The sequence below is a fragment of the Aythya ferina genome (assembly GCF_964211825.1).
Source record: "Aythya ferina genome assembly, chromosome: 10".
Classification (NCBI taxonomy): Eukaryota; Metazoa; Chordata; class Aves; order Anseriformes; family Anatidae; genus Aythya; species Aythya ferina.
Window position 1 is genome coordinate 15,210,725 of NC_140306.1, and position 13,410 is coordinate 15,224,134.

General features: G+C 41.5%; 1 protein-coding gene across 2 annotated transcripts in view; it reads left to right on the forward strand.

Moving 5' to 3' along the window:
• USP4 (ubiquitin specific peptidase 4) overlaps window positions 1-13,410 on the forward strand; it is a gene marked incomplete at its 5' end in the record, with an annotated part of 44,437 nt that overhangs the window by 14,304 nt on the left and 16,723 nt on the right. For both annotated transcript variants that reach the window (XM_084531411.1, XM_084531412.1), the window contains 5 exons: window positions 216-389; window positions 2,217-2,375; window positions 4,584-4,808; window positions 7,233-7,316; window positions 8,018-8,112. In XM_084531411.1, coding sequence (XP_084387537.1) covers window positions 216-389; window positions 2,217-2,375; window positions 4,584-4,808; window positions 7,233-7,316; window positions 8,018-8,112 — 737 coding nt within the window. The remainder of the gene's footprint in view (window positions 1-215; window positions 390-2,216; window positions 2,376-4,583; window positions 4,809-7,232; window positions 7,317-8,017; window positions 8,113-13,410) is intronic.

Genomic DNA, 13,410 nt, shown 5'->3' on the forward strand with positions numbered 1-13,410 from the left:
TATTTCAGCAATGTTCTGAGTTGCAGTAATTACAGTATCCCACTCTTCCCATAGATTTTGGATTTTTTTTTCCTAAGTATGTGCTCTGTAAGTCCGTTTCACTGATCTGTTAATAACTTAGTACATGTTCGCATGTGAAAGCTGGGTTTGTTATTTTGCTGTCATGCAGATTTATTGTCCTGTGCAGTAAATTCATTTCCTTAATATTTCTTCAGTGTCTGAGCAATACCCCTCCTCTGACTGACTATTTCCTGGAAGATAAATACGAAGCTGAAATAAATCAAAACAATCCCCTGGGAATGAGAGGAGAAATTGCAGAAGCCTATGCAGAGCTCATAAAACAGATTTGGTCTGGGAGACAGTCTCACGTGGCCCCACGCATGTTTAAAGTAAGTACTCTGTGTTCTTGTAGCATAAGTCTTTGATAGAAGAAACAAGATAACGTGCCTTCCACAAATTCTGGTGTCCTGAAAGCAGTAACAACAGAACTGCTTCAGTGTTATTTCATGTTTTAATTAACTGCTTTTCAGGATAGAAAGAAGGAACTTTAACCTGGAATTGGCTACTGTTTTTAATGTTAAGTGCCTTACTTAGTAAATGACTTTTTAACCTGAGAGTTGTTTTCAAATGTATCAACACGATCTTTGCCACAAACCAAGGCAAGGTAATGTGAATTGCCAGCTGTGATTTTAAGTAGTGAAAAGAGGTGTACAAGTCATAAATCTAAAAACTGGAATTTCTAAAGTAGAAAGTAAAATACATTTCCTTGTCTGCCACGTTATTTATTGGTTCAATGTTCCTAATCTTTCATCATAAAGAGCTGCTTTCAGCTAAAATACTGGAATGCAGCATTTGTATACACTCCACCCATAGGATAAAAAGGCTTTTGTTCTAAATATAATGTGAAGATGCTGTGCTGCACAACGATGTAATGAAAGCATCCAAGGTACATTAAGAGTTTGCCTCTGTAAGTGCAGTTTTAGTAATCTGAGAATAATGTCCTGAATGCACAAAATAAGCAATGAGCAGATCTTAATGTAAATGTACACCCTCTTGCCGTTCAGACGGTCTCAAAGTTGAGGGTAAATGCTTTTGTGACCTGGAGCAAAAGTCTTATGGACTATAGAAATTGTTCTCTGTAGAGCTGTAGGTCATTATGCATCAACAAGATGGTCTTTAATATCCGTGACTTAGAGTTGGTCGCACAACATCAACCACTATTAAAGTTGTTCTGTAATCTTCTGTTCAGAAGAAATATGCAGAATCAGTAGTGGACATCAATAAAAGTGTCTTAATGTAGGTTGTTCTTATTTAAGACTGGAATAAGCATTAGTTTTTACTTCATAGAGCAGTATTGCTTGTGACTTCATAATATTGTTGCAGATAAATGACTGTTTGTCTCAGCCCTTCAGTTTGGGTTCTGTTGCAGTTGTCATCTTGAGTGGTTAAAATGTTCTAAGTGTAACTCTGGAAGCACGTTGGATGCTGTGTGTTCATGAGAAAACTTCTGTTGGTCACTTGGACAGACCGCTCCTTCAGCTAATTGTTGAAAGGGATGCCACAGGAAAAGCTGTTGTTTCTAGAAGCAGGAACACTAAAGGGCAGTGTTGTGCTGCATGAAGAAGCAGAGGATGTATTTGGGTGTGCTGTTCCTGGCTTTTGTTGCCCAGGCTGTTATGTATTAGAGCTTCATAGCTCTTTTTTTTTTTTTTATTTAAAATTTTTAAGAATAGCTAGAGGCTACTGGTGACTACTGATTTCAATCTGAATTCTAAGCCAGTTGTGTTAGCTCACAAACATCTTCTACAAGCATCTCCAATCTTGCAGTCCAACTTCTTCAAGCTACTGTCGTATAGCAAGTCTGCATTGTGGGATCTGTAGGCTTCTGCAAGAAATTAAAAGTAAGAAATGCATCAGGCAGGTAAGTTTTGTGTGCTGGTTGTTTGCAGGTTCCTAAATTAACACTGATAATCTAGATTTCCAGTTACAGCACTAAATGCATTCTTCTCTCTCAAGTGGTGAGGGATATAATAGAAAATAGTTCGGAATATTATCTTAGCACCCTCTGTTCTGTTAGCATCCAGCTCATTGGGGTCTGCTACTAATATAAGGTAGCATAGGGATGATTCCTGCAAAAGCTAGGACGTGTTTTCATTCCACTTTGTTTTACACACAGCTTATATTCCCCCCCCTCTAACTCTTGCATCGTGTTTCAGACACAGGTTGGCCGGTTTGCTCCTCAGTTTTCAGGATACCAGCAGCAAGATTCCCAGGAGCTGTTGGCTTTTCTTCTGGATGGTTTGCATGAGGATTTGAATAGAGTGAAGAAGAAGCCCTACTTGGAGCTGAAGGATGCTAATGGCAGACCTGATTCGGTATGGTGCCCTTTACCTGAGCGTCCACTGCTTCTGAGGGAGCCTAACTGGGTTTTGTGACACGTGGTGGCCTTCTTGTCCACAGACTGCACAAGCACCTTCCCTGCTAGTGTACCTGGGAAGGGAGAACCCTGCCATGCTCTGTGGCCCGTACAGTTCTTCATGACACCTTGCAGCACGGAGCTGTTGCTCTGTGTTATAGCAGAACACCAGTGTCCTTCCTGACAGACAGGCAGATGTGCTCACCGTACCATTCTGACACAATTCTGCAGTGGGAAGGAAGGAAATTGATCTTGTGACATAGCAGCTAAATGTAAGATTGCAGTTATTACCATAATCTTGTCTCTTGACTACTCAGGCCCACTGTCTTCCTCCAGGTAGCTTCCTCCAGGTAGTTTGGGCAGCAGCTTTTGCATCAATTCAAGGGAAACGCTGTGCAAGCGGTCGTATTTACATGTGGCATTAGGTGGAACAGGATTTTCTTAAGTGGTGCCTAGGTGGCTCTCAAGAAAGTGCCAGGATAAGTGTCCTGGGCACGGGGTTGTGAGCAGTGTTCTGGTAGACAGCAGCGTGCCAGACAAAAAGAACTTAGAGGCCGTACTTCTCAGGTGTGCTCCCTTGTGGCCTCTAGGTGAATGTAAGCCATCGGCTGCTAACCTGGGTTGAATAAGGTGTTGGAAATCACCAGTCAAACAAAGAGAGAACTTAGTTTTGTGTGGAGGTGATTCACTGTAACTTGGTACTGCTGTGGATCTTGATCACCTAACAGCTGGTGAACTACCTGCCTCTCCTGCAGAGGCTTGACTTGATTTTTCCTCCTTTCTGGTGTTGTGGGAGTGGGTGCACTGATGTAAAAGCAACTTTACGCTGTTGGGCTCCAGTTACCCACTGTACATAAATACAGAAAACTAATTCTCTTATGCCATTTTCCTGACAAGGTCCTGAAAAATCTCATGTTTATTTTTTTTCCTGCCTTTTTCTCTATCTTCTGTCAGCACTGGTACGTGAGCATTCTGCAAACACCTCTTTGTCACTCTGAAGTTGCCAAACACCACGCTCTCATTAAAATGAGACACACAATAGTGGAATGTCTTTCCCTAAGTGAAATTGCATTCTCCTGATCAGGCTTTTAACTCTTGCCCTGGTACAAACAGCTGCAGCATACTGAGAAATGCAGAGTCCAGAGTAAGTGTATTGTTAGGGTGGGGTAAGGCTTTAGGAGCTGTTAAAAGCCAGGTAAAACAACTATTTTTAGGAAATCTGTGTGAATATTTGGTTTTTTCCTCTTAGCTGCCAATAGTATAATGGTTTTTGCCTTTTCATGTCTAATACAGTGCATGTAGCAGCAACACAAGAAGTATATTTAGTCTTTTTTTCCCTCCAAGAAATGGTGATAGTTGTGGGATGAAGAGGATGCTCAGCATGCCTTCATGTTATTTAGGTACTTCCATTTCTCTTGGTGTAGGAGGTGCACAAATGTTGCTGCCATGTTTCTGTGTTGCTGCAATTATTGGAGCTAATTCCTCTGTTCTCATCTCAGCATCCTGGTTACTGGCAGTAACTTTGGAGGGGGTGTGTATGGCACTTACTTCATTTGATAAAGTGAAGATGCACTATGAAAAATACAGTATTGTATTGGAACCTAAAAATCTCATATTTGGATGAGCCTCTAATCACACAAATAGACAAATGCTAGCTACTTGTTGTCCTTACACGAGGAATTTTTTAAATTGTATTGTGAAAGTCTTCAAGGGGTTTTAATTGCCTTCTTTTATACTTTGTTGTCAAGCAATAGACCCTTCCACAAAGAAAAACTCTGTTTTCTTGGAAGCTGTAACCGCAGCTGCCTTTAAAAGCAGGGGACGTCAATCCATTCCTCCTGGGGTAGAGTTAGCAGCTTTCTGTTCTGAGGAGCAGCGTGTAACCCTGTCGCTGTCCACTTGCTTCCCTTCATGCTTCTGGCTTTGCTTGCATCAAAGCAATGCTGACCAAGTGACTTGGCTATGATGAATTACACTTAACACAAGGCCTTAGTTTCACTGAGAAAAATCTGTGTGTGTTAGGCTAGAAAGAGGGTAGGCCCCCCCACCGCCCTGTCTGTGAAATTTATCTGTATCTGTCAGTATGAACTTTCTGAATGTTCTTTGATCCCTGTGCTTGCAAAGCCTTGGAAGTGTTTTTGAGAAATATTTTTTTTTATTTTTACAGGTGGTAGCAAAAGAGGCCTGGGAGAACCATCGGCTGAGGAATGATTCTATCATTGTGGATATTTTTCATGGTCTCTTCAAATCGACACTTGTTTGTCCCAAGTGCTCTAAAGTTTCTGTGACCTTTGATCCCTTCTGTTACCTGACCCTTCCACTGCCTTTGAGGAGAGATCGTCTCATGGAAGTCACCCTGGTATACGCAGACCCACAGCGCAGACCTGTCCAGGTGAGGCATGAGTAACACCTGAATTTCTTTTTAATCTGTCTCTTTCTCTTAAGTTTTAAAGTTGAGACACTTCAAATAACCTAAAAGACACCGTCTGCTTTTGAGTTGGGTGGGATGGCCTTCTTTAATTGTAAAAGCTGGGATTTAAACGTGTGAAATCAAAAGGCTTTGTAAAAACTCCATTCATGAGACCAAGGTCATGGGTCAGCTAAAGTGGCTTAATTTTTCTTGTGATGAGGTTACCTGTGTGATATGCTGTTAGTTGAAGGCAGTAATATGTTTACATCATCATGTTTACCTCGTATAAAATGTGCCTGGGAAAACGTAAAGGTGAAACTTCTCTGAGTAAGGCCTTGCAGTTTCAAACAATTGAAAAAAACAATCCCTTTTGCAAAAAAAAAAAAAAAAAAAAAAAAAAGACTTGATTGCTTTTAAAGCCTGCTCTTTTCCAGGGTAGACTAAAGTTTTTTCTCCTTTTTTTCAAATAGGCCTGTTGGTGAGTGCACGCATACCTGAAGTAACCTTCAATATTTGTATGTGTTGTGCATTAAAATTAGTGATTTGTATATACCCTGGTATTTTGGCAGAGAGGGGACTGGTAGATGCAGTAGGCTGAATTAGCAATGAATTTTCATCCTGCTTTTTGTACAACTGTGAAATCAAGGACAGCTGCACTCGTCACTGAGGCTTTATAAAGGGAAAGAACAGAGGAGGGGATTCATTGAGAAGCTGACCAAGATTACTGGTGGCATAGAGGTTGAAAGGATAAATTCTACTTTGAATTAAGATAAAGCCAACTTTCAGTAATTGGAGCTCTTCTAGATGAACTGGCCGTGTGCCTGTTCCACATCCCACCTGCAGTCTCCCTGTAAGCAGTTATTTGCATTTTGTGATCTCCCAGTTGAGAAGCCAGAGGTACGCACCACTTCCTTCCACCTCTGGTGTGTGACACCATAAGGGTTGTGCCGAGAGCCTGTGATGGCCACAGCTGAATATGCACATAGCATAACTGAGAGGATCCCAGTGAATAATCAAGATACGTAGTTCCTTTTAGTCAAGGCAAGTGTATTCCACATGATTCTCTAAACATGTGCCTGTCTATAAGTACTACTGTGCCTTTGAGTCCTTCTCTAAAACATACAGTACCGATTCCTTGATGAAGAAAAGATGCCCTGCTAAATCAAGTTGAAATCTTTGCATTCATGCATATTTCTGCTTGCACAACATCAGCTAGCTGTTGTAAAAGGTCATATAGCTGTCTTGGGAGGAGTGTTTTTATCCAAAGTTTAGCATCTGAGGTAGGGCACTTCCCTACAGACTTGCAAGATCTTTCTGCCGTACAGGGTGAAGGGTTTCTTGAACTGTGCCACTGTTACTTTTTGTAGCTCCATGAGTGGTGTACAGACCCTGGCCAGCAGCCAAACACCCACACAGCACCTCACTCCCCACACCCGCCCCTGAATGGGAAGGGAGAAGAATAGGAAGGACAAAAGCACAGTTTAATAAATGAAGGGGAAGTGGGGATGATGACACAAATAACACCAAGGAAATCACTCACCACCTCCCACAAGTGAAACAGTGCCCAAGTCACCCCTTCTGTCTCTAACACAATTATTTTTGCTGAGCATCAGGTTGTAGGTGTGGAATAGCCCTTTGGCCAGTTGGGGACAGCTGTCCTGGCTGCGTCCCCTCCTGGCTTCTTGCCCACTCCCAGCCTATCTGCTGCAAGGGCAGAGTGGGGAGAGAGAGACAGCCTTGCCACTGCTCAGCAGTGGCTAAAACATCAGTGCGATATCAGCATTGTTTTAGAAACAAATTCACAGCATGGCATCACATAGGCTGCCGTGAGGAAGATTAAACTACATCCTCACCAGCCCCAGTGCCGTGTAGTGCCCCGTGTGTGCTCTGCTGGGTGAGCTCTGAGAGTATGTCCAGAACAGAGCTTTTAAAAGAAGTAAGCTACACTTCGTGCACATGATGTTTCCAGTCCACTGCAAGCTTAAGTCATCTGATCTGCTCAGGCAGATCCATCCTCATATGCAGTACACATGAGTTTGCCATCCTGCGTTTCAAAATCAGGGGAGAATGGCTATAGGATTTTTTTTTTTAAACACAAAGTAACCCAGCAGGGTTATCTACTCAGCAGGTTGTTGTGTGTGCTTTTTGTTTTGTATTTGTGTGTGCGTGTATGCTACAAGTGAGCCTTACCAAAGCAGGAGACCAGCTGTTTAAGGCTCTTTTGTTCCCTCCAAATCCTGGCTTTGTAAGGTAGAGCTGAAATCCCCAAAACCTTAATGTGTGCGTCTGTGACCTTAACTTCAGCAGAACTTCTACAAATTCGAAGTTTTATATCCGTTGTCTTGCTCGCTGCCTTACATGGGTTTATTCTGCCTTGTGTAAGCATGATGTTATCTTTGTTTCTAGTACCGGGTCGTGGTGCCAATGATGGGGGCCATCTCAGATCTGTGTGAATCACTCTCCAAAATTTCTGGGGTTCCTGCAGAAAATGTAAGGAAAAATTCAAACATAATGATTTAGATAAATGTTTTTTTCTTCTGGAAGTATTTTGGTATCTTAGCTTTTAAATGGCTAAAAAGCTGAATCATATGGTTCTGTCGTTATTCCATTAGAAGTTTGAATGAAGTTTTAAACTGTAAAATAAAATAAAAATAAAATTGTCTGTGTATTCTACTCACTCCAGCATTTCTGATAGTGTAGTTTCTTAGTAATGTGAGATGCTCAGTCTGTTTTGGGTCCACCTTTGGACATCCTTTTGGTAACAAAGGGATCAGGTAAGCTTTTTATAAAGTGAACGATTTCATAGGTGATGGGGACTGTTTTCAGGATGCTAGCGTAGCACTTCATTTTGTGTCAGTTAATTACAGATGTGAGTGATCTCTGCTTAAAATCATAGCCCGTTGTCACTCTGGTGTTGAGATTTGTGTTGTTTCTACCAGCCTGATTAGCAGCTGTAGGAACTGCATCTCCTTGATACCTCTGTAAAATCAATCTGTTGCTTGCTTTGTTTTTCTGATCCACCTTAATGAATACAGCTGATTAGCTGCTGGTGCTGTTACAGAAAGCAGAGTGCTGATGATAGATATGCTGAAAAATCACAAGAATGAATAAACTGTTGCTCAAATTTAGTTTGCCTAAGTTAATGTAAATATTTATTATAATCTCTTTGCATATATCACTTGCTGTTCTAGATGGTGGTGACAGATGTGTATAATCATCGATTCCACAAAATCTTCCAAATGGATGAAGGTTTAAATCATATCATGCCAAAAGACGACATCTTTGTGTGAGTAAAGTGGGAAGATGCCATGATGCAAAGAATGTTACAGAACATTTGCTTCAGTGTCAAAATATAGAACCTGAACCTTTTGTTTTTCTCAAAACCTAAGCCTTCCTGTAGACCCTTTCCATGTGGCTCCTGCTTTTGTGCCTCAAGCCTCTAACTTAATGCTCCAAATCAGTACAAAGCCTTGGAGGTGATGTTAGAATAGCATCAAGCCTAAGCTGTTGCACTGTGCCTCTCCTAACAGCGATGCAGTTGTTACAGCACCCAGCTAACCATGACTGGAGTTCTTGATAGACTCCTGACTGGTGCTTACTCAGGTTTTTGTGTCCCACTGCAGAGGACTGTGTAGACTCCCCTCAGGGGGTTACAAGTGACTGAGTGAAGCTGGGGATTTGGTTGTGCTGCTTGTTTGGTACACATGTGGTGAATGAGATGACTTAGCTATCTGGGAGGAGAGCAAAAGTAGGGTTCCTGTGCTGCAGCTGAGTAATGGAAAACAGTGCATGTGAAACATAAAACAGACTCTGGGGGCTAGTAGCTGAACCTGGAGCTTGTGAGGTCCAGTTCAGACCTTCGTAAGAAGTCCTGTCTTTCTCACTTGAGAGTATTCCAGAGCAACAATGCTGTTTCTAAAAAATTCTGCTGCTCTGAAGCCCTGCACTCTCATACTCTGGCACAACGTGTACCTTGCACCGAGTGGAGTGCGGTGACATTCTGCTTGGTGCTGTCCTGTTGTGCCACCCGCTGCTGCGAAGGAAAAGCTGATGGTTTCTGGAAATTGTTGTCATACCCGTTGGTTTCGTCAATGACAGCTGAAGGTGAGGCTGGTTAGGGTGCCTTGGAAAGATATTTGGTGAAATCCATTTTGTTATGATACTGTAAGGCATTAGGTTGCAACCAAGCCTTTCTCCAAAGCTCATACAATGTAGAAAACATAACGTTACAGTGCTCTTCCCGAAATCCAGCCTGGAGAATCTCTCAGCTGCACCTTGGGATTGTTCCTGTAACTTTGAGGAACTTGGTAATTTCAAGAAAAGAATTTTCTTACGTGTGTGATCTGTTGCATATTCCTCCACAGACAACTACTGTGTCTTCATTAGCTCAGCTCCTGGGCTGCTGAGGAAGCATTAGCTCAGCTGCAGCCCTGTTCCTTGCAGTGACCATTTCCTTATGTGCAGGCTTAACTGTAAATGAGGTCATGCTGCGCGTGAGTCACAGCAGTGACCTGACCTGGGCTAAAAATAACGCTACAAGAAAGAGGAGAGGCAGCAGGAGGAAACTTTGCTAATCCTATTTTTCCGCGTAACTCTCTTAAGATGTTTTCTGCACTGTGGGACAAGAACAAGCAGCCAGGGAGGCACCAGGGTGGGAATTAGGAGAAAGTTGTGCACCAGAACTAATTGAAGGGATGATACCACCAAGAAAAAGTAATGTAAAATTGTATACTAAACCCCAGCCTTTTTACTGAAAGGAAGTACCAAAACATGACAGCAGCACTTGTTCATAACACGCAAAACTTTTTATATAATCACTTGATTAAGGATATATGAGAGATTGAGGGTACGTAATTCTGTGGTAAGATCCTCACAGGGTGGTGATGGGGAGCAAAGTAGGTCTTCAATGTAAGATTTCTGATCTGCAGTTCCAAGTGATTCTCTAGTGATTTTTACCCTTTTTCTATTACTGCCTTGTAGAACTTGAGGTGTGAAGGTGGTGGGAATGTCGTGGCACTGACAGGAACTTTGAATCTTTGAAAATTGTCACAGAAAGGATTCGGTTGAAATTAAGAATAGCTATGTCAATTCTTTTTCATTGAGCTCTTGCAAAGTGATGACACTAAGAACATGCTGAAGGCGAGCTTTTTAGTGTATGTGCTATGTATTTTTAATATCTTTTGTGTAAAGAAACTAAGATTTTCTTTAGTTTTTCTTTAGGAAACTTTTTATTTTTTCTGTATATGTAGCTCATGTACTGAGGAATCCCTGAAGATCTCTGAATAAGAGCTCTTCAGCAAGTTGAAACTGTCATGTATAAGTTGAAACTTTCTAAATCTTAAACTTTAGGACTATGTGAATGATCTGAGTTGCTTCTGGAGAGCTAATCTCTGCTTGGACTTGGTGCGTTGTTACCAAAATGTGGATCACTTCCAAAGTAATGTGGATATTTTTATCCTACTGGCTTCAAAACATATTTTCCATTGAGAAATTTGCTCCTAGCCATGGAGCTGCATTTCTTCCTCCTGCTTCTTGCAGAAAGGAGGATTTAATACCAGCTTAGAGGGCTCTTTCATAGAACCTGCCCTGGCACTTCCAGCTGACATCCTGGCCCTTTGGCATTTTCCCTCACTTCTGGGACTTCCATGGGTTACCTGCTTACTTTATTTATTTATTTTTTAACAGAAGCAAATGCAACTGACTTGTACCTGTCACTACTGTTCTTCTCGGGATTGGACTCAGGCACTGAAATGTGAATTTGCTTTGTGTGGGCCTCTTCTCCAAAACCAGCACACGAGCGGCCCTATTTATTCCTCTTGTGTTGTTGGGTTACTTTGTTCCTCCTAGCCTCGTTGGTTTAGTGTTCCTAAAATTTCATGCATATTATGTTCTAAGCAAGAAAATACCCCATGTGCTGGTTGGGTAACGCTCAGCATTCATTTGCCTTAGTTGTGCTGGCAGAACTGTGGAACTGGAGGGTGAGCTAGATCAGGATACGGGTCAGGTCCCCGTCCAGTGTGCTGTGTCGCTCTGTGCATCACTGTGCTGCTATAAATGGGGAAATGAGTGGGACAAGGGTATGATTAAACAAATACTCAGCTGCTCCTCGGTCTGTAGTCCTAGTGGTATGCTTCTGGTAGAAGTTATCAACAGGGACTGCGAAGTGTTCACAGCCTTCCTGAAGGTGCTGCGTGATGCTTCACTAATGAGTGAGACATCAGGCGGCGTGTTCAGATTGCTGCTGATAACTTCAAGGTTTTCTGATATCCTAGTAATTTATTTACCTGCTTTCATTACACACAAACATCTTGCTGTTCACTAAATGGGAGAATTAAAGATATTTCCAGATATCTCAAGTCTTTCCAATTTTTCCACCTGTAAAGAGCAAACTTGCTGCACTTGAAAGCAGAGGTATGTAATTGAAATCACATATAGCTGAGAAATAGTTTATTTCTCTCAAGTCAGCGAAGTAGACTTGAGTGCCCAGTAAAAGTATATATATATATTTTTTTGTTGGGCTTAAATTAAGGCTAGTTCTTCAGAGAAGTGATGCAAAGACTTTTGCATCTTAGGACTCAAAGCATGGCTCTGTGCATCTTCGTAGTCCACAAAAACTTTTAGAAAAGATTCTCTTGGGCTGAGTGGCGATGTAGTTGGGTGTGTATCCTGTCTACACTGTATAATGTATCTCCCTTCTGTTCCTGAAATAAAACTTCGTGTTGATTAATAAGGGGAGCAGCTGCCTTCTATTAGAAAGTAGGTGTAATGTTTTTACAGCTACAGCAGTTTCACCTAAAATTCACGATTTAAAGATAGTGATCAACCAATTGTGATAAAGATAGTGATTAAACCAATCATGCTAACCTGTCTTTTTAGTAGTACATTTACAAGAGTGTATTACCACAAAATAAACTTCTAAGAAAACATTCTGTAGTGTTAAATTGGCCTGAGAAGATAATTATTTATACATGTATGCAAGAAAGAAAAACCCTGTTAAGCTGTTTGTCTACAATATTTTGAAAACTATTTTTCCTAAGATTTTCCGAAGAATCACTTAAGTTCCTTATGTAATAACAAGAGTAACAGAAAATAAGATTTTTAACATTAATAACTTCTGGTACATATCAAATGGGAAATCTGCACCATCTTAGGACGCTGTGCCTGCAGTCCAGCAAACCTGAGTGTGAGAAGTACGTTAGCTTTCATTTGGGGAAAAATCAACTAGAGAGAGATCTGATAATCCTGGTATCTTTTACATTGTGTGTTCTTAAGTACTAAATATTAACCTAGGGTGGTGCATGCAATCCAGGATATGATTGTTGAGGACCATGGACTTGTTTGTGGCTTACATTAAGGACATTTTCTAGAATCAAAAGGTCTACCGTAATTAAATTTGTGATATTCACTGTCACAGATACTCAAACTCTTTCCAAATTGCTGTTTCATTGATCCCTGCACCTCCTTGTCCCTTTTATGTGCTGACTATCTGTTCTTGTTTTCCACTAACATCCAGTGGCATGACTTCCTTGTTGGCAAATTGTAACGTGTACATCTCATCGCTATGTTTGAAGTCGCTGAAGTTAGATGGAAAGTTCCTTTCACTGGCAAGGAAACAAAGTGCAAGTAACCAAGCAATTAAAAATAGAGTTTAATCAGTACAGCATATTCAGAAATAGGTTCTTAGATGTACATTTCAGAAACTTGTATTTAAAAATTGCAAACTGATCAGTGGGTCCTTTTGTGTATTTTTCTTTTTTTAAGTATTTTGCTTGGTGTTCTCACAGGTCTCTTCATTTGTTCTTTCCTTATCTCCATGCCAAGGGAATTATGAGAAAAGCTGTGATAAACTGAAGGCAGCACCCTTCCCTGCCTCCCACCAGAGCTCGAATAATCTTTTTTAATTGTGTAGTATTTTCTTCATTTGAAAAGTACTCCTCCCTTCCACTGAAAAAAGCAAAACAAGGTGGTGTTAGTAACTGCGGTTGTTTGCTAGAGCGTGAGCAAGGGACGAGTATGCAGTAACTGGGGGAGCTGTGGGGGGCCCCAAGGCTCTGATCTCACAAGGAGCTGCATCCAAAGTGGGTTTGTCTCGTGCCTTGCTCTCCTTGTCTCCATCTAAAGAGGTTGCCAGACAGAATCCAGCAGTTGATTTTGCAGGGTTTGTATTTTACATCTGTTCCTGCTGGGCTTGTTCAGGAGGAGACAAGCTACTGTCAGCTGAGCAGAAGGAGCAAGGCTGTTCGTTCCTAGCTGGAGCATGATTTCATGAAATTACTTCTTACAAATACCTCGGTATAGGTATTGAGGCTGTTAGCTGCCGCTCTGAAGTTGACTCAGGACTGTGAAGTTTCAATGTAAAGGGTCAGCCTCTGGCAGTATTTTCTCCAGGTTTGTTTCACTGAAAGCTGTAGGCAAACCAGAGCTTACATGTGAAAACAATATCCCTGTTGCTTCGACAGACTTCTGATTCTAGAGTGTAGTGTGCTAGCCAGTGGGCAACACACAGCTCAGCTCACAATTCAGTTCCAAATCTAGCACTCTAGTCTTAGTTCAAACATCTAGTCCCGTAGAAGGTCTCTGCCCC